The 20,891-nt window shown below is 35.1% G+C and overlaps 5 protein-coding genes across 8 annotated transcripts in view; 2 read left to right on the top strand and 3 right to left on the bottom strand.

Annotated features, from left to right (window-relative positions):
* Positions 1–920: 920 nt before the first annotated feature.
* LOC111460818 (E3 ubiquitin-protein ligase makorin-like) lies at positions 921–6,840 on the bottom strand. Of its 4 annotated transcripts, XM_023104134.1 has the most exons (8): positions 6,629–6,840; positions 6,341–6,379; positions 6,102–6,189; positions 5,209–5,993; positions 4,867–4,936; positions 2,552–2,831; positions 1,867–1,955; positions 1,772–1,788 (listed from the first exon to the last, which is right to left on the bottom strand). In XM_023104134.1, exons 2-6 carry the CDS (start codon positions 6,343–6,345, stop codon positions 2,568–2,570), a joined length of 1,212 nt encoding a protein of 403 aa, XP_022959902.1. In that variant the 5' UTR covers positions 6,346–6,379; positions 6,629–6,840; the 3' UTR covers positions 1,772–1,788; positions 1,867–1,955; positions 2,552–2,567. The 4 variants fall into 4 exon arrangements, with proteins under 4 accessions (XP_022959903.1, XP_022959902.1, XP_022959901.1 ...); XM_023104135.1 differs by lacking the exons at positions 2,552–2,831; positions 6,341–6,379 and adding an exon at positions 921–1,187 and having other exon boundaries at positions 1,735–1,788; positions 6,629–6,836; XM_023104133.1 differs by lacking the exons at positions 6,341–6,379; positions 6,629–6,840 and adding an exon at positions 6,400–6,614.
* Positions 6,841–7,533: 693 nt separating this feature from the next.
* Positions 7,534–8,564, top strand: LOC111460820 (thylakoid lumenal 19 kDa protein, chloroplastic-like). The gene is made up of 2 exons (XM_023104137.1): positions 7,534–7,961; positions 8,054–8,564. Exons 1-2 carry the CDS (start codon positions 7,589–7,591, stop codon positions 8,428–8,430), a joined length of 750 nt encoding a protein of 249 aa, XP_022959905.1. The 5' UTR covers positions 7,534–7,588; the 3' UTR covers positions 8,431–8,564.
* A 1,011-nt stretch (positions 8,565–9,575) lies between these two features.
* Positions 9,576–10,267, bottom strand: LOC111460822. The gene is made up of 2 exons (XM_023104138.1): positions 9,958–10,267; positions 9,576–9,891 (listed from the first exon to the last, which is right to left on the bottom strand). The coding sequence occupies exons 1-2, from the start codon at positions 10,163–10,165 to the stop codon at positions 9,662–9,664; spliced, it is 438 nt and encodes a 145-aa protein (XP_022959906.1). The 5' UTR covers positions 10,166–10,267; the 3' UTR covers positions 9,576–9,661.
* Positions 10,268–10,592: 325 nt separating this feature from the next.
* LOC111460819 (zinc finger protein WIP2-like) lies at positions 10,593–11,963 on the bottom strand. Its single transcript, XM_023104136.1, has 2 exons — positions 11,536–11,963; positions 10,593–11,172 (listed from the first exon to the last, which is right to left on the bottom strand). The coding sequence occupies exons 1-2, from the start codon at positions 11,938–11,940 to the stop codon at positions 10,735–10,737; spliced, it is 843 nt and encodes a 280-aa protein (XP_022959904.1). The 5' UTR covers positions 11,941–11,963; the 3' UTR covers positions 10,593–10,734.
* A 6,832-nt stretch (positions 11,964–18,795) lies between these two features.
* LOC111461157 (ADP,ATP carrier protein 1, mitochondrial-like) overlaps positions 18,796–20,891 on the top strand; it is a 2,267-nt gene continuing 171 nt past the window's right edge. Inside the window, exons 1-4 of the mRNA XM_023104655.1 lie at positions 18,796–18,896; positions 19,735–20,253; positions 20,342–20,716; positions 20,836–20,887. Coding sequence (XP_022960423.1) covers positions 19,750–20,253; positions 20,342–20,716; positions 20,836–20,887 — 931 coding nt within the window. The 5' untranslated portion in view covers positions 18,796–18,896; positions 19,735–19,749. The remainder of the gene's footprint in view (positions 18,897–19,734; positions 20,254–20,341; positions 20,717–20,835; positions 20,888–20,891) is intronic.

Here is a 20,891-nt window from a genome sequence, read left to right as displayed (position 1 = left end):
ACTAATGCCACTTTGAGAATATAAAAATATTAATAATCAGTGCAATAACACGACTTCGAATATTCTAAACGAGAAAAGAATTAAAATGATGATTTATTCATTTAAAAAAATTATTGATATAGCAACTTGTGATGTCCCACATTGATTGGGGATGAGAACAAAACACCATTAAAAGGGTGTGGAAACCTTACTCTAGCAAGTGAGTTTTAGATGCGTGGGGAGGAAAACAAAACACTATTTATAAGGGTGTGGAAACCTTCGCCTAGCAGGTGTGCTTTAGATGCGTTCGGAAAACAAAACACCATTTATAAGGGTGTGGAAACCTTCTCCTAACAGATCCTTGCAGGTGAGTTTTAGATGCGTTCGAGGAAAACAAAACACTATTTATAAAGGTGTGGAAACCTTCCCCTAGCATATAAAAACTTGAGGGGAAATTTTATTGCGGAGGAGAACAAAACACCGTTTTTAACACCATTTGTACGGGTGTGGAAACCTTCTCCTAGCATATAAAGGCTTGAGGGGAAATTTTATTGTGGAGGAGAACAAAACACCGTTTTATTGGGGAGGAGAACAAAACACTAGGTATGAGTGTGAAAATCGGAAGTCCGAAAGAAAAGGTCTAAAGAGGACAATATTGAGGACAATATCTTCATGACAGCAACTAATCTCTTATTATTAGTTTATAGTTTATTTAAACGACGAAAATTTGAATATCTGATTTATGCCTACAATCGAACATTCCACTGTAATAATAACAATAACAACAATAATAATGTTTTTAAAAAAGGGACCGTCTTTGATTGTAAAAATTGAGTACATCCAAACCCTGATGTAAATTTTGTATTGTTTCTCTACCAAACACGACATTGGACATTCCCTTTAATCTTCCTTTGAAACACTACAAACCAATACATTCCTAATTTTTTTTTTTTTTCTTTTCAATGTTTAGTACAGCACGTACAACCAACGACGCAATTTATTGAGCTATTCAGCTGTGCTACATCTGATGTGAAAACCCTTTATTTTGCCATCCCAAGAATAAGGCTTCAACTTACTACATTCATTTCTCAGTATGACAATGTCTTTAGCTTTATTTCCATTCATAGAAGATGATGAAGTTCGAATCACCGTGTTCGATAACCCACCTTCCATTTCTCATTATCGGACTCCAGCAAGCAATTCGACACCTGAAACGCGTTTTCAAACTACTCTTAGATTTCTGTAATGGAAGACCACTTAACAACCATAAACAAATGTTTGCCATTTCATGGACTAAATTGTTAACAACCAGACTTTCTAACTCTTACATTGACATTGCACAAGCCTAACTCAAGACTAATGCAAGGCATAAAGTTCGGCATTTCATGGACTAAATTGTTAATAACTGATTTCCTAACGCCTAGATGACGTTGCAAGCCTAACTGAGGACTAATGCAATCCACAAAGTTTGGCATTTCATTGACCAGATTGTTGCATATGGAACAAGAATCGAGTGTGAAACAGAGTGTGAAACAGGTTGTGTACCAAGATTAATCAACTCCATTTCTGATAAATATATTAGGTGTCAATTGATAAAGATGCTGAATTTCAAAGTCCAAACAAGACTTTATGACTAGCAATATAAGTTTTCAAGATTGAATGATGATCATATTAAAATGTGAAATATCATGTAGTAGACAGCAAATGGAATGAAGCTGCGCTTAGGGGTGAGGGCTGCTTCGTGAGTTTTCATACCTGATAATATGGTTCTTTCACCTGATATGCAAGTCACTAAGGAAGTCCGACAACCTGGAAATAGCATCAAATTAATAAAAGGCGAAATTGCACAAGAAATGGACAATATCAAGCAAATGCACAAAACAAAACCTAATGTTTTTAGCTATAATAGTGAGGCCGTCTTGATTCCCAATGTGACGCAGTGCTACCTCTTCCAACCGGCCATCCCGATGTGCGTGCTGCAATGAGAAAATCAGATCAAAATTTGTATCTCATTTTGAAGTTAATACAGCAGACTAAAAGGCAGAATTGCAAACACATCAAAGGCAGAAAATGACATATAAGATTTGGGAAGTAAAGAAGCCAAATATTCGAAGGAAAAAAAAAACACTTCACAACTGCAAACAAAGAAATCACCAAATCAAACATGAGGAGAGCACAATTGGCTTGGAAAGCAAGAGCGTGAAACAAAACTCCGCATAAAATCTATGAATGATGAAAGATAGCAAGTAACAGATATTCCTAATTCCCAGCAGTAACATACAACACTTCCGAAGTCATAGTATAATCTACACATAACGAAAAGGGGTCTCCCATATGTAGATCATCGTCATCTTGGTAACTCAGCAACTAATTTGCGCTAGGACAAATGACTAAAGCTTATTGTGAAGTATCATTCCCCAATAATGGCGTTTGTGACAATTAACAAAGTCTACGAGCCTGTATTTTTGCACGTAGGGCACTGCTATGTGGCCAAAAATGCTAGAATAGCAAATATCTGGCAAAGACAAGAAAGGAACTCGTGAAAGACCCAATTTACATCAGGCACAACTACCTATAAAAAATGTAGTTCAAAAACTATAATTCTCCTCATCACTTGACAAGTTGGCTTCACAACCCAACTGCATTAGAACAAATGCCATCTCCAAAGGTGTTAAATCTTCAAAATCTAAATCTTCAGCACTAAAATCCAAATCCTCTAAGTCTTCAAACATATCAAAAAAGGCATCCATATCCACAATATTAGATCTGCTAGGAGGAGTTCTCTGTGATCGTGGTCGGGGCGGAGGTGGCCTGTGATATTTCCATGTGTATGAACCAGGCTTGACCAAGTGCTGGAACACAACAAACATTGTATCAATCAAAAGATTGGAAAGCCAATCTGCTCTAATGAAATTAAATGACAACAGAATGCGCAATGAACAGAACTGCTTATGTCTACCACATCTTTCAATATTTACCACAAAAGCTGACTGAAGGTTTTTGGGAGACAGAAGAATGTGACAGAGCAGTTGCATATTTATTCTCCAAAATAGACACGCGCCAATGATTTGCAAGCATATGGATTGGCTTTAGAACTGATGAATGATTCCAATAACAGTTTTCCTAATTAAAAGAACGCAATTTAGAAGAGGTCCCTCCAGTCATTCTATGGTGCTAACCTACAATATCCTCATGATAACACTTTTAAATCCAATAGCTATAAGTATATTAATTTTATTAATTTGAAACAGAGAGGTCTATTATCTTCACCTTAAAACAGACCAATCAATTATAACAGGTCTAGCAATACATTCTTTTTCTTTTTTTTATAGGAGGTCTAGCAATAAAATATTGGTTTGCAAAATTAAATAATTTCATCATATTGGTAATTTAACTAAAAGACCGATAAGACATTACTAAACAGAGGTTGCAGAGCCAATCAGCCAAAGTAGTAAGCACATCACTTTCAGCCAGATTGAGACCAGAAAATTTTCTAAGACGGCAACAAAAGTAATTGCAAAGATTTTGTTTGAGAAATTGTGAAATCATCCCCACAAATTACATGGACATTTGTAGATAAAACTTAGGCCTTGCTTAATAAACATAGAATTTTAATTTTTCGAAAATTAACCAACCGTTTCTTAGTTTAGATTTTTTGTTTTCTGCTTTTCAAAAGCCAGTTTAAAATTCTCAGCCAAATTTTAAAAACATAAAACCAAAAATTTGGAGGGTTTTCTTTTAACTATTAAAAATTTTCTTTACATTTTGTTTTTAATAAAAAAAATAAAGTAGGCTTTTAAAATATCCTCAAAACTAAATTGAAGACTAAAGAAAATTGTTATTCAAAGACTCAAGTAAATTTTAAGATCATACATTTTTTTGTTTATCACATTTTAAAAGCACTTTTAAATTCTTAGTTCCCATCAAGCACAATTAACATAGTTTTAAAATCTACTTTCTAAAAATAATTTGTTTAGGATTTTTAAAAATAGATTACAGAACAGTGAAATTGGTTATAAAGCATGAATTTTAGAAACAGAAAACGAAAAGATAATGGATATAGATTATCTATAGTATACACCAAAGCAAGTTATTATTTATGAGATTTGGTTATAGTAGGAACACTGGTGGGAGCAAAGAAAGGGATTTCACCCCTCGTCCTCACCCTCGAACTATTCTAACTGAAACAGGGCTTCCCAAGAGAGGATACCTATGAGAAATGGAGGCATCCTTTGGTTTTTTTGTTAAAAAAAAATGGACAAGAAAGAGGCACCCTTACCATTATGTGTCAAAAGAACAAAATGAAACACACTAAGAGGCACTGAACCAGAAATTTATATATTTTTCATCATATTGGTAGTCTATTATTATGAGCACCCCTAATAGCAAGAAAATTGCACAAAAACATAGTGAAAAAGCTGGCCAAATGATTAGCAAATTTACTTTGTCAACATGCAAGTTCAAATTGTACGATTCCACATATCTAACCCACCATGATTTGATGGCCATGGTAAATGGAGACGCTTATAAAACCATTGGAGGATCATAAGAACAAAAAGAATCTTCTGTTGCACTATATTTCCGTCTCCAGATCACAAAAAGAATTCCTTCCATAAACTCATGTCCATGAAATCAAAGATGTAACCAATCAAACATACTTCATAGGCATTTAAATATTAGAACAACCAAACAGGTTGAGATTTCCATTCAGCATATCAATGATCGGTTAAAAAGCAATATGGATAAAGGAATAAAGAAAAAAAAAAAGGAAGAAGAAAAAATTTCAGGAAAATTGCAATTCCAAAGGCTACAGCAACATCCAGCTTGCTTAGAAGAGCACAATCAGGATAAGAACACTGAAGTAGATGATTTCAGAGAAAAATTTACCTTGTAAAAACAGCTAGATCCAAATGGGCAGTTTCCATTTCCAAAGTTAAAGTGCTTGCAATCGATTGATCTGTGCATGAAAATAATATAAAGTTGCACGATCAGAGTACAGAAATTATTTCAACAGCTCACACAATTACTTTAGAACAGTTATGCAGTTTCCACTCTTCTAGAAAGCATATTGATCATTCCTGTGGACTATGGAGCTTTCCAGGTTACATTTGATATGGCATAGACAAAAATGAGTTTGGTTATAAAACATAAAAAACGGGAACAGAATGGACAAAATTTAATAGTATCCAGAATGCAATCAAATATTAGGAATTAAGCACATAAATTTACCGCAGCTTTGACTTGTAGCTATCAACGATCTCTTGTTTTTCTTCCTTGGAAGAATACCAAATGACGCTTGGAATAACAAAGTATGATAGCTTCCTACAAATTGGGCAGGCTCTTAAAGCACTGTTAACATCCATTCCGGAGGTAGATGAACTATTACGCCAGTTTCTAATACAAGAAATGCAGAACGGATGATCACATTCTGATAGAAGCCCAAACTTCCTCTCGGCTATTTCGGTTTTAGAAAGGACACGCTCGAGGCAGACACTACACTCTATTTCTTGGCTATGTTTCAAAGACTCGAGATGTTTTTGCTTTTTCTCACATGCCTTCATATGCTCCTCCCTTTCATCCGTCCTAAAAGGATGTAAACATTGTTTTCCACACGTGGGACATAAGTCCCCATGAATGTGAGGGCAATTATCACCACGCGGACAATTAGTACCAGCAGCAGAAAAAGAGCAAATAGGTAAATCGGCTGGACTAATAATCCTTGTCTCCCTACTCCCCCAATCATCAAGACCAGATGGAAGCTCACACTCTACACTCCAAGCAGATTCAACGTGTGAGGGAAGACAGGATATCCTTGAACCAGCAAGCTCAATTGTCGACCCAGGTGAAGGAGAAAGTGGACTTGATAATAGAGTATGAGCTATTGAAACAGATTCAGACACGTGAGGTTGCTGAGAATTAGAAGAAGCTGATGACTCTGCATGAGAAACTTTAACATGGTCATATCTGCATCGACTGCCAAAAGCACACCTTCCCTTTTGATAGTAAGTGCAAACCTGTTTCACGAATGATACATCAGAAAGAAAGAATGATCGGAGTGCCAAACTGACAGTTGGTTTACATTAAAATGCATAGCGATGCAGAGGAGTGGAAGTAATATTTACATTGCTAGGTGGAGCCGTCCAGTCATGCGAAAACTCACAATACTCCCCTTTCAAGCATGCTCCATGCGCAAAATACTTGCATAGAACCCTAAACAATCCACCAAAGTAAATTAAGACGCTAAGAACGTGTTAATTCCAAGATATACAATAACAAAACTTCAAAAACATAAAGTCCAGCCTCAACAACAACCACCCAACAAAACAGCTTTCGTGAAACTCAAATTCCAAACATTTCCAACCACATATTTGATCACCCAGCCCCTCAAAATAGCATACACCTAATAATCAAACCACATACCAAAGAACCATGATCAAGATTACTCGAGAAGGTACATCCAAACAAAGAAAACCACGAACCGGAAGATACTATTCAAGAAAAAGAAAAAGAAAATCAAAGCGCGTAATCTGCCATCCAATCATCAAAACTTTTAAAAATACACGAGAAAACGAACAAACAAGCATCTGCCAGACAAAATCAACAAGAACATAGAAAGAAGCAGAATCGAAACAAAAGAACAGAACCTCACCTTTTAGACATGGCGATCGAAGTTAGAAGCGGAAAATGGAAGAAAAGACGATTGAAAAGGTTGATTAAACAAGTAAGAGAAGATTTGAATAAGATATAAGCAGTGGAGGGAAATGGAAAGTGGAAAAAAGAACGAATTCCACGCACTTCATTGTTCGTTCGGAGAAGGAAAGAAGCTCTCGCTCGCGCCTGAACCTAGGGCTTTCTGGCGGTCAGTATCCAATTTAATCATCGGCCATTCATTTTACGAATAATTCCAAAAATACCCCTCTGCCCAATGGATGACTCTGCACCAAACTGGGGGCATTTCCGTAATAAAAAAACTCAAATTTGGGGCTAAGGGTAATAAAAATTCATTCACGTTTTAGTGTTGTGGTTCTCTCTTCATGTGAGAATCGTGACGATTACATTTTTTTTAGAACATAATATATTAATTATTTATTTATTTATTCAAATAATTCGATTTTAAATTATATCACATTACAATTTCGAGTGTTCGAGTAAAATTATTAATCTAGACAACCTGGTATCAGAACAGTTTGTTAGACGAACACGACTCTCCACAATGGCATGATATTGTCCACTTTGAGCCTAAATTCTCATGGCTTTGCTTTGGGCTTTCTCAAAAGGCCTTATACAATAGGGAGAGTATTCTTTGCTTCTAAACCCATAATGATTCCCTAAGTTAGCCGGGACTTTCATCGTCCAACACAGTTAACAACAACAATAACTCGGGTTTATGTAAAATATTAACCAGCACAATAATATTTTGAGTTCGATAATATTTAATGTTAATTATTATTGAATTATGTGCTTAAAAAAATTAAATATTTAAGTATTTAACAAAAATATCTAAAATCTACCAATTAAAAAAATATAAAAATATAAAAATAATGGATAAGGAGAAAATCTTAGTGAGGCAAGATAAACCAGAAACCCAATTCCACGAAAATCAATCGCTATGGCCACAGCAATCTCACCACTGGCGTTCTTCTCTGCCGGCGCCGCGGCAACGACCGGCGCGATCGTCCCAAAGCCGTCGCAAACTCCGCCGCTACCAAAGCCCCTGATCCCCGTTCTTCAATCTAATCCCTCTGGCCCACTTTCCTCGTTATCTGCCCCCATCTCCGCCATCGCCGTAGCCGCGATCTTGAGCACCACTCCACCGTCACTGGCTGACGCCGGCGGCGCTTTCAATGTCTATTATGGAACCGCCGCCAGTGCCGCCAATTACGGCGGCTTCGGCGGCAACGCAAGCAAGAAAGACTCAGCAGAATACATCTACGACGTGCCGGAAGGCTGGAAGGAGCGATTAGTGTCCAAGGTCGAAAAAGGTATATCAATTTCGCTATTGAAATTCCTAAATTAAAGAGGTCTAACGGCAAATTTCGTTTCGAAAATCGATTTTACGATCTTAATTTTGCAGGTACGAATGGAACCGACAGCGAATTTTACAATCCGAAGAAACGGAAGGAGAAAGAATACCTAACTTTCCTGGCTGGAATCCGGCAATTAGCGCCGAAGGATGTGATTCTGAATAACCTAGCGCTATCGGACGTGAATTTGCAGGATCAGATCGCGAGCGCCGAGGGCATCTCGGCGGAGGAAAAGAAGGATGAGAATGGACAGATTTATTACGTGTATGAGATCGACGGCGCTGGAACTCACAGTTTGATATCGGTAACTTGTGCGAAGAACAAGCTGTATGCGCATTTTGTTAATGCGCCGACGCCGGAGTGGGATCGGGACCAGGATATGCTCCGGCATGTTCATGAGTCGTTCAAGACGGTCGGATCGTATTAGCTTTTGTGGTGTGGTTGGAGATTTGATCGGAGAGAGGTCTGTTGCTGTGTATGAATTGGTTGTTACATTCTTATTCTTGAATGCAGGAAATCTACTGGTTTTTCACCATAATTTCATCACCAATTTTGATCTTAGAAACCGAAAGTTTTCAGAGGATGATTAAATGGTTGGAATTGGTGAACATTTCTAAGCTGATCAGGAGGATTGTTATGTTGGATGAAATTAGGTGATCACTAGTTTATAATCAGAAATATATTATTTAGTGGGACGAGGTCTTTTGGGAAGCCCAAAACAAAGGCACGATAGCTTATACTCAAGTAGACAATATCATATCATTGTGGAGAGTCGTGTTCAACTAACACGTTACTCGTCGAGTCTATTTTATTTACAATCAAATAATGCAATTCAAAGGCGTTTTGATTGCCATCTTAGCTCTATACAGTCGCTTGGATGGATTTTTTTTTCTTCTTCCAATTGAAATTTGGTTCAATTGGTAGGTTGAACAATTCCTACACTATGTCGTTGAAAGTCTTCATCTTCTGCTTCTTCTGCTTTATGTCACCTCTCGTTCTCTTCTCGTCTTCACCTACGACGAACATTCACATGACAAAGGCAGGTGATGTAACAACCCAAACCCATAACTAATAGATATTGTCCGCTTTGGTTTGGGCCGTTATGTATTGTCGTTAGCCTTGCGATTTGAAAACGCCTCCAGTAGGAGAGGTATCAATACGCTTATAAGGCATTCCTCTCTTTGGGTACTTCTCCTAATAGACACGCGGGGCTAATGGCAATACGTAACGGGTTAAAGCGGACAATATCTATTAGTTGTGGGAATATCTATTAGTTGTGGGTGTGGTTCCTCTATGCCTAGAACACCAGAATATACGAAGAAAGACATCTTAAGAGAAAAGCATATTGGCTAGTGATTCTCAGGTCCGGTAGAAAGGGTGGGCATAGCTTTCTTTAGCTTTTTCATGTTATCAAAGAGCTGAGGATTGGTCTATTACAAATGGTATCAGAACTAGACACAAGACTATTACAAATGATATAAGAACTAGACACGAGGCTATTACAAATGATATAAGAGCTAGACACCGGGCTAACGGTGAGATCTCACGTTGATTGTCGGTGGGATTCCGTGGTGCCAGAAATTTAATAATTTTATTTCAATATAAAAAAAAGTATTACAATTTACGGACGCCATTGTTGGAAGAGACGAAGCTCAAAGCTAAAACAAAGTGAAACCATCGTCATAAGAAACGTGCCATCCCCGGCGACAAGGAGGGGCATCTTCATCATACTCAGAGCAACAGCTCCACCGTCTCTTCCAGTTGCCGGCGCCGGTGTTCGGACGATTGCCCTTCTCATTCCACTTGTAAACGATCACACCAGAGCCGTCGCTCCACTCGCCGTCAATCCCCTGATGCGGCGGCGACAACGAAAACAACCCACTCTCCCCTGTTAATAAACACCGATTAAAAAGAAGGCAAAATTGGAAGAGAAAGATAACGATAAGATTCGAACCAGTGACGTGGCCATGGAAGGCGCATGCCGAAGGAGAATTATCGAGGTCGGAGTAAACGGTGCGGCATCTTAAGCAGCGTTTCGCGGCGGCGGATCGGAAACTGACGTTACCGATCGGAGGAGTATTCGAACTCGTACATGCCGTGATCTTTGAACCGTTCGATGAGGGAAATCCAAGGCTGTGATTTAAACACGTCGATAACGCCATGGAAGCATTCAATTTTGTTCCACACAAAGAAAAGGAGATTCGGAGGTTAGGGATGAGTTGCAGAGAAATCTGGTGGAGCCGTTACCAAAGGGCTTCAGATAAATAGGGCCCATGAAGTTTCTGGCGGCCCATTATGGACGAGGAAAAAGCACATTTACAATAATGCCCATAAGTTTCAAAAATATTACAATAATGCCACTAGACCTTATATTAAAATACTCTCCCCCATAAATATATTTAATTTTAGATAATTAATTTAGTTTTATTAAATTAATTTCAACCCTTTAAAATTTAATTCATTAATAAGTATAATAGATTTAAATTTTAGTAATATTTATTCAAAATTTTAATAATAATTATAGTAATTAGTAAGAAATCAAAATGAATAATTAATTATAAAATATTTTTATTTCAATTAACCGTCAACTTCTCGTAGCCTCTTTACAAGCTCATCAACTCAATTCACAATATACAAATAACACAATCCAACATAACGTCGAACATCACACCTCTCTTCGGTCGCTCGACGTGTTATTCAACAAACAAACAAGAACAAAGAACGAAACATCTTAGTGAACAACGGTGCCATCTTGTTCAACTTCGGATGCGGGTTCGTTATCGTCGTCAAAGTAATCAAGACCCAACGAGCCATGACCTTGTCCAAAGGCCTTGATATGGTCTTTAAGCGAGCGCTTATGTTTAAAGTCAGACCCACAAAAACAATACCAAATCTTCCCACAATTCTTCTCATGCGTTCGCCAATCACCTTTTACAGCAAACGCTTTGCTACATTTTCTACAACTAAAAGGCTTGATTCCATGCTTACGCTTGTAATGTGTTTGGAGCGTGCGAAAGTCCTTGAGCGGTCGCGACGTCGGGTTGTCGATGTTGTGTTTGCACCCGGGCGCGCAGCAGTAGCACGGCAAGCGTAGCATGGCGGTCGGCTGTGTTCCTTTTAGGGACTCTGGTCCTTTCCTGTATTGAGAACCATGCCCCCACATATGCATCTACATATAAAAATATAAATTATTTTTGAATTAATTAAAATAAACCCATTTGATATTTAATTAAATCCCTAGAAATTAAAAAAAAAATGGAAATTTTTGTTTTAGTAATTAATGGAAACCCTTTTCCCCATAATTAATTCTCAGCTCAAACAGTTCTTTTGCAGAAGATCACTTCAATTTCTCAGACTGAAAAGGTAAACAAAAAAAACAAAAAAAAAAAGGAATGAAGAACATGAAGAACATGAAGAACATTTCTTGATCAGTTAAATCAAAACCCTAACACAAATAATTATTATAAATTCGAATAAAATAGATCAAAAGAAAAAAAAAACATGTTTTTTTTTTAATGAAATAATAAATTACCTGAAGATTATTGTATCGATTGAAGGCTTTAGAGCAAAGATGGCAGGAGAACTGAGAAGGACCGAAGAGGATCTGAGATGGGGTTGGAATCCAGAACTGACCCTTGCCGGAGATCGGGGAAGGGAGGGGGGAGAGGTCGTCGTGGTGGGTTTTTCCGGTGGGGTCCGGCGGGAAGGAGGTGGAGAGGTCGAGATCGGAGGTAGGGCAAGAGAGGCAGAAATCAAGGGTGAGGGCGTTTTCGTGGTTGTTGGTGGTGCTGGAGGAAGGTTGGTCGGTGGTTTCCAGAGAGAGAGTGTTGATGAGAGGGAGGGCTTGCGGCGGAGAGAGTGGCGGAGGAGAGGGTGGGAGAGGGATGAAGGTGAAGGAATTGGGAGAGAAGAAGGTGGAGTAATTAGGGTCTGTCATGGTTGGGGTGAAGGGTTTCAAGGGTTTCAAGGGTTTCAAGGGTTTCAAGGGTTTTCCTTCTCTTTTCTTTTGCCTTTTGAGTGTACAGTGTAACATATTTATAAGAACAAAAGGAGAGAGAGAGAGGTGACGCTCTCAACGATGTCGGTATAAGCAATATCTCGGGCCGTGATAGAAGTTTGAACCTCTAACATTTTCGTCAATCATACACAATATCTGAACAAATTGTGTTATGCTCGAATTCACGATATCAATAGAAATGATACATCGAGTAACACACTCATATGGTAGGTTTTTAGGGTTTCGATTATTTGAACTCTGTAATTACGAGGCTTCTTTTTGTTATTACGAATTACTCGACGTAGTGGATTGATTAATTTCATTATTTAAAGGCATAAGCCACGAGTGTTCGTATAATTTTTTTTAGACCTAATCCAATTATTCGGAGTATAAATTTTTTTAACTCAAATAACTTTTATTAAATAACGAGCAACTCAACCCACACATATAATATAAAAATAACTCTTATTCATAGGTTGTGTTCTTTATTCAATTTTTTAATAAAAATAAAATTATTAATTCATAATATATATATATATATATATTGAGTTTTTTTTAATTGAATGTTAAATAATAATAAAAAAAAATTATGAAATTTAATAAATATATTTTTATATATAAAGGTAGGAAAAAATGTATTTTCGTATGAAGAACCCGATCCAAATAATTTTGGAATCTAACGACGGTTGTTGTTCGATTGAATATTTTAAACACTTTTAATATAAATATCAAATTAAAGACCGTAAAAATAATAGATAATAAGACACAAAATTAAAACTTTATAATTTCATTATAATTTTTCTCGGAACACAAACGAAATAAATATAATCTCGAGAAACTAACGAATTTTCTAAAATATAAATTCACTAAATAAACACAAACATTGTTGAAAAGTTTAAAACAAACAAACTTATAAGTTCCAAGAAATATTAACATTTGAAGAAAAAGATGAAAAAGTAGAAAGCTGGTGATGCAGACGGATGAAAGTGGGTGAATTTACCCTCTGTAAAGCGGTAAAAAAAAAAAAAAAAAAATATTACAGCGACGGTATTTTCAATACATGGCTAGTAATAAATGGGAAAAAATTAATAATTATTATTTATTTAAAGAAGCCAAAAGATAGCGTCAGATAGTACATGCTGGTTGTCTCCTTGTAGATAGAGAAAGAGAGAGACGTTAAAAAAATATTTATTTTTTCTTAATTTTTTATAAATTAAAATTGAATTTAACCCGACTAAATCATATTATATTTTTAAAATTATTATAAAAATTAAAAATATTTGAGCTTTATTAATTATTAACGTGACATGTATTAAAAAGATTTTTAACCCACACAAACCTAACAAAAAAAAATAGAAGATTGGATTGGACTGTGAACTTATAAAATATAATTTAATTATTTTTATTTATTATTAATAATTACAGTCAACATCAAATAAAAAAACAAGATAATATTATCCTATAGTTTACAAAAATTTATAACATGAAAACAAAAGAAAAAATAAATTTGATATTTAAAAACCAAATCTAACCTTTATTAATAGGAAATCCAAAATGTTAATCCCATTTATTAATCACTCTATTTTCAAAATTTGTGTTTTTTTTTTATAATTATCTTATTTTTTAAAAAATAACCAAAAATTGCTTATTATTACTTAAAAAAAAACATATTTATCCATAATACATATTACATTAATCATTAAAATCTCATCAATTTTAAATATCAAATATTTACAAGTCAATCACTACCACCGGTTACAAATTTTAATATTTCTAATCTTCTTAACCCGATAAAATATATATAAACTAAATCAAATTTTAAGTTTCCAAAAAAATTAACCCAAATAAAAATGTAATCTAGTTCAAGTTTAGTTGTATGAGTTGGTCGAGTTCTTAGTGGTATGAACACTTCTACATTGAACCAATGAAAGTATTGTCGGGTTGGGAATATACCCGTAATTATTCTCGACTCCAATTATATTTTCGAGTTGGGTAGGAATAGTTAGGAGGATTAGTGAGAGTAAAGTTATATGTCGGCTGAAGTAATGGGAAGTGGAAAAAATGGAGTGTGGCAGAAGCGTCGAACAAGGGTGTGTTGGTCGCAGTAGCCACGCTACAATGAATTCCAAATGAGACAGCTATTATGAGAGTGAGTGTGGGAGAGATAATACATTCAAAATAATTACTCAATTATTATTTATTTATTTTTTAAATCTTAATATATTTTATTTAATTAGTTATATTTATTTTCAATTCCATTTCTATTTCTCATTCATATATAATTAAATTAATCTGAATTATACTTAAAAACATTCAATATTTTAAATTTTTTATTTTTTTTATGGTCGTAAATAAAAGCTAATATATTGAAAGATTCTTGAAAGTATTGAGCTTAAAACATTCGAAAAAACAAAAAATGAACGTATACCTTCCAAAATCTATAATTATTCAATTTGTCATCGCCATCATTGGAAAGAGAGGAAAATCATTTCATCCTCATCGAAATGAGTATCAACTTGACATGGTTGATATCGAAAAGTGGAGAATAACACCATCGTTTTACGACACCATACATGTCGAATATTTTGTTTACCTCGAAATGATTAACCTTCAAATTCTTGTCGTGTAGAAGACGAACGGGAACAAAATTTTAACCTACGTAGAATTTTATGATTAAAAAAACTGAAAATATTAGGAATTCTCCAGAATATTTTCTGTTGGGGAAGGTGGAGCCCACAAAGAAAATGTTTTTGAAATATAATTTTGGTTTTATTTAATAGGCTCTAAATAACAACAAAAACATAACCCCTTCCTCTCTAAGGGTCCCCTCTCTTTTAGGATACCCTGCCCTTAACGTCACTCTTGAATTTATATCACCTGATTTGAGTATTTTAAGAAATACTTAATAAGTATATTTTAAAATATATTTAATAAATCACCCACGGTTAGAGTTTATAGTGTAATTACTGATCTTGGACTCTTTCCAGTAATTTAGGCTAACAAATAACGGACATTACACTCCGTCTCCCTCAATTTTAACGTATCTAATATATTAGTGAATGCGAGATTCAAGCCTCGGATTTTACTTCGTTCATCTGCACTCACTTCCTTCATATATCTATCTATGTTGAATCAATGTGTAACACCATGTTAAATCGACGAAATTAGTAATAAGTATATATTAAATAGAAAATTAATAGCTTAAAACAAAAATACGATATTATCCGCTTTTAATATAAAATTACAGTAACTTTACTGGTAATTTTATCAAAATATCTCGTACCAATTGAGACACTGTTCCTTTTGTAACTGATGTTAGTTATGGGTTGTGACTTATAAGCATGGTTGGTGAATAAATAATTTTTTTAAAAAATAATTAAACAAATAAACTTACAATCCAATCCAATCTAACCGGACGAAAGTTGTTCCTATCATCAATTCAAATAATCCGAGCTTTTGAGTTGATCGAGAAAAAAATATCCGAACCGATCCGAATAGACCGTTATCGTAAAACCCTAAAACGAGGAAATAAGGGGTATTGTTTATTTTTAAAAAAAAGTAAAAAATACAAAATAAAAAATGGAATGAACAGTGAGTTTGCATGGGATGGTAAAAACAGTACAAGCTGTTCCCATCATTGGAACTCACTGTTAATCTCAAATATGACGTCATAATTTCATAATTTTAGGAGTGAGAGAGAGACAAAAACAAAGGGTCATGATGCCCTTATCTTTATTTAATTAATTTCCCCTTTATCTTTATTTAATTAATTTCCCCTTTTTCATTTGTACCTTTCAACCTTCACATCCAATTGGTCGTATATCTTTATTCTACGGTACCACATCGGTTTTTTCTAATCATTACACCATATTCAAGATTATCTTCATGCCCTAAATTACCATAATGGATATCCCTAAAACCATCCACTATTCTATAACCACCATCCGCCATGGGGGTACTCTAGTAACTTCCCCTTCAATTTTCCCAATAATTTCTTTTGTCTTATTTATAATGTAACATAATTCCATAAATCATAATTTCAATATTTTACTCTTTAAATAATCTCAATTTTTTTACGTAATTACCGGGAGATCCCACTAGGGAAACGAAGTACTTTTTATAACGGTGAAAATCTTTCCTTAACAGACACGTTTTGAAAACCTTAAAAAGAAATATCTATTGGCGGTAGGCGTAGACGGTTCCAATTGTAGAGGGGAACGATGTAAAAACATCTCCCTGATAAACCCGTTTTAAAAATCTTGAAAGAAAGTGTAAAATAAAACTTAAATAAAATAATATCGGCTTGGATCGGTGAATTTTGACTATTACAATTATGGAATATATTCAAATGGGAAAATTACCATTTTAGGGTTTTGTTTTTTATACCCATTTTTTGTGGCTACAAAATGAGTAATCATTAGATATATTTATAGAAACATAGGTCCGAAAATAAAACCAGACCAAATCAAACATAATTTTTTTTAGGACAGTGACTTTTTATCTACCACTACATATCCAATGTATCCCACCAACTTAATAGGAACCCTATGGTTTTATGCCACAAAATTGGATCTAAATTTAAGCTTAATAGCCCTCACACTTTCCTTAATCTTCGTCGTCGTTAGATCCCATTCGGTTGAGAAGTATGAAACATTCAACCTCCCCCTAGTAGACGCGTTTTAAAATTGCGAGGCTGACAGCAATACAGGCCAAAGCGAACAATATCTACTAGAAATGAACTTGGGTTGTTACATTCTAAGCTGACCAGTCGTACACTTTTCATAGTCTTCTCTATTATAACCCTACTTTTTAAAGTAGATTAAAAACCATTATGATTTATTTTTTAGTTTTTTTTAAGATATAATATAATGTTAGTCTATATGAACTTCGACATATAAGATAATTCAATAGCTAAGACGTTTGACCTAGTTCCTCTCGTAGCACGTAGGTCGGAAATTCGCTATTTAAAGTCAATTTGTCACTTCTACCTATCATTCAAATTATTTATATGTAGATTAATATTCTTCCACTTTATATAGATAATAAGCTTATTTATATAATTAATAATTAATTTTGGATAAATTATAAATTTCATTTTTTAACTTTTAATATTATTAGTATTTTAGGTGGTTCAATCTCCCATCATACCATTGAACTTTTTAATTATTATTATTTTTTTAATAATTAAGGAACATTTTAAATTTTTTTTACCCAATATATGTTAATAAAAATATAATGTAATAATATTTAGAGGAATAGTATTTAACGTTGTTTTCATATTACACACGTGATTTTAAATAATAATAATAATAAATATAACCCACGACAGCCCACCTGTCGTGTTTTTTAAATCAACAGTATATACTTTATTAATAGAATATAAATTATATATATATATATATTAATTGCAATAATTAATCAAACTATATTTGACTAAAAAAAAGAGATTTATTCACTATTTTAATACTCTATTTTCGACGCATGTACAGAAAATCGAGCCGTTACAGAGTTCTTATGATTGAGTCACAACAAATGAAGGTGTACCTTATTGTATAAACGACGACTTTTAATTATATTTAATTATGTTTTAGCCATCTTATTCTTATGATTGCTCTCATTCGGATGTAACCTCGGTTCAATTTATACCCCTCTTTAACTCCGCTGTCACATCGTAAATCTTGAATATTAAACATTTATAAGTCAGGATGCGTCACAAATATGAACCACAAAAGTCAAATATTCTGGTACGATATTTTTTATTTTTTTAAAATTTAATCCAATTTAAATCGATACAATCATCCAACTTCCACGCCGGCCCATAAGCGGGCCGAACGGCCCAAGTTCTCTTCTAGTTTATATGGGCCGATGGCAATTTGGGCCCATGAGTTGTACGGCATACGCCGAATTTCAACATATTAATTTTTTATTCCATATTAAAAATGTTCGCTTAAAATAAAATAATAGATGGGAACGGCCACAGGTGATTATGACCCCATAAAGCAACCTTAAGAACCACGCTTTGGGCGGCTCTTAAAAGTGCCTCCTTCATAACCACAGAAGTCAAATACAAATAATAAAATTAGTATATAAATTAAATCATAATACTGTCATTTAACAGCGACTAAATCCCCCATATTTATTAATATTAACCATTAATTAAGCATTAATAAAAGTCAATGCATTGTTGTAGCTTATACTTATAAAAAGTCAACGTACATCATCAACCTATAATTGGGTCGTAATCCATTCACCACCCAAAGACAACTCTGATGGTAAATCACCACTAATTAGTATCACGAAGGTGACTTTGATGATAATCATGAAATAACTAACGTGCAATCACCATTAATTAGTATCACCCTGTGGAGGCCAGTATGACGTTAATTACCAAATATCGTCATATATTAGTAAAGTCGTGAATAAGAATATCCAAATATAGTTCGTATTTTTTTAATTCTTTTTTAAATTTGAAAGATAATAATAATTTTTTTTTTATAAGAGTATTATTGAAATATATTTTTAGATAAAAAAAATAGAGATATTTTAATTAATTTGGCGCAATAAATATGATTATAAAATTTAGAAAATAAAGAAAATAAAGGTAAATACATTGTAATTTAATAATAAAAGGAAATAACACACGTTTCCGTTTCCCAAGGTAGGGGGTAGGAAAGTGGGACCCACACAGATGGGTCAGCGGTCAGCATTGCCCGCTGATAAACAGCCCAAGCACCGGCCCAATTGCCACATTATGAAGTCCCAAGTTTCCATCGTTAGAAAACGCCTCTTATTTTCTTGTCCGCCTATATATATATATATAAATCATTCGCAGTTCTTCAACGCGATTTTACAGGCGGACTTTTTTCTCCAACAATCCCTCGCTGCCACTCGCCAAGGTATTTCCTGTTTCTTGCTTCTTTTCTCTCTCTCTGTTACTTTCAGATCCGCCTTACAGTTTCACTCTCCTGTTCTTATATATTTGTTCGTTTTTCGCTCTTTGTATTACCCTATTGTGTACAGATTCATCTTTAGGTAAATATGTTTTTGTATTTTGTGAGATCTCTGCGTTCCCGCTTTCTGGCGTTGTGATCTCTTCGCTTGGATTTGCTGGTGCTGTGTTGTTGTTGTTCTTGTTAGATTCAGATCTCATATAGTTTCCTGTTTTTATTAGCGTTTTTTTTTTGTTCCAAAAAACTTGATTTGATCTGCTATGATCCGGTAAATTTTGCTTTGCGAGTTTGTGTTTGGGAATCTGGTTAATCTTTGTTTAGTTTTTTGTTACGAGATTGAATTTTTATCTGTGGTTGTTAATTGATTGCCCTTCTCCCTGTTTATGCCCCAAATTTGGTTAGCTTAGGAAGGTTTATGATCCTTTATGTTTTGGATCTGAATCTGGCGTGTGTGTTTCTTAAATTTTATATGTTTTGTAGAGATTTCGATGTTTTATATATTTCACCAAGTGATTTGAGTTGTGACATGGAATATGTGTTATGCCTGATTTTCTTGGGACTCTTTACTTGGATTTTGTCATTTTCATCTTAGATTTAATTTCCTTGTAGTCGATTAATAGTTAATCTGTCATGGTATCATTCAGTGTAAGCAATGTGTAAAGATGTTTGAAGTGTTGTGTATCTGGAATATCAAATCTCTTTTATCTTCAATTTTGTTTTTTTTTTCCTTCTCCTGAACTTGAAGTGAGAATTTTTTATAATCTGATCTTGGGAATTTTTGCAGGGAAGAGAACTAACCATGGCTGATCAGGTTCAACATCCCACTATCTATCAGAAGGTTGCTGGTCAGCTCTCCCTTCAGTCGAGGGTTGCTTCGGGATTCCGTGCTTGTGATGATGGCTTCAGGAACCCTGCACTTTACCAGAGACGTGCATCAATCAGCAATTATTCAAATGCTGTTTTTCAATACCCTGCTGTGCAATCTTGTGTTGCTACAACTGATCTTTCTAGGGTGGCCACTACTGCCTCCCCCATTTTTGTTGCGGCCCCTGCTGAGAAAGGAAACTTTATGCTTGACTTTCTCATGGGTGGTGTCTCTGCCGCTGTATCCAAGACAGCCGCTGCCCCAATTGAACGTGTCAAGCTCTTGATCCAAAACCAGGATGAGATGATTAAAGCTGGACGTCTGTCTGAGCCATACAAGGGTATTGGTGATTGTTTCAAGCGTACAATCCAAGATGAGGGTTTTGGTTCATTGTGGAGAGGAAACACTGCCAATGTCATCCGTTATTTCCCCACTCAAGTGAGTATTTTGCTTCCTTTGGCTGATTATATCTCTCCTTTTTCTCAATTTTGTGTTGTGCTAATTGTTTTATGAAATTTTATTCCAGGCATTGAACTTTGCTTTCAAGGATTACTTCAAGAGACTTTTCAACTTCAAGAAAGATAAGGATGGTTACTGGAAATGGTTTGCCGGTAACCTGGCATCAGGTGGTGCAGCTGGAGCTTCATCCCTTCTTTTCGTTTACTCTCTTGACTATGCTCGAACCCGATTGGCAAACGATGCCAAAGCTGCCAAGAAAGGTGGTGGTGGAAGGCAATTCAATGGACTGGTTGATGTTTACAGGAAGACATTGCAGTCTGATGGTATTGCTGGTCTTTACCGTGGATTTAACATTTCTTGTGTTGGTATCATTGTGTACCGTGGTTTATACTTCGGTATGTACGATTCTCTGAAGCCCGTTCTCTTGACCGGAAAGTTGCAGGTCAGTTTGCTTATGATTTCATGAGTTGTTTTGGGTATGATTTGTCCATAGAAAAGTTGCAGGATGTCTGTGTTTAGATGTAGTACTTATCATTTACTCCCGTTTGTTTGGCTATACAGGATAGCTTCTTCGCTAGTTTTGCCCTTGGTTGGTTGATCACCAACGGTGCTGGCCT

This window comes from Cucurbita moschata, unplaced genomic scaffold, assembly GCF_002738365.1.
Source record: "Cucurbita moschata cultivar Rifu unplaced genomic scaffold, Cmos_1.0 Cmo_Scf00024, whole genome shotgun sequence".
In the NCBI taxonomy this organism is placed as follows: Eukaryota; Viridiplantae; Streptophyta; class Magnoliopsida; order Cucurbitales; family Cucurbitaceae; genus Cucurbita; species Cucurbita moschata.
This window is presented reverse-complemented; position numbering and strand designations above follow the sequence as displayed.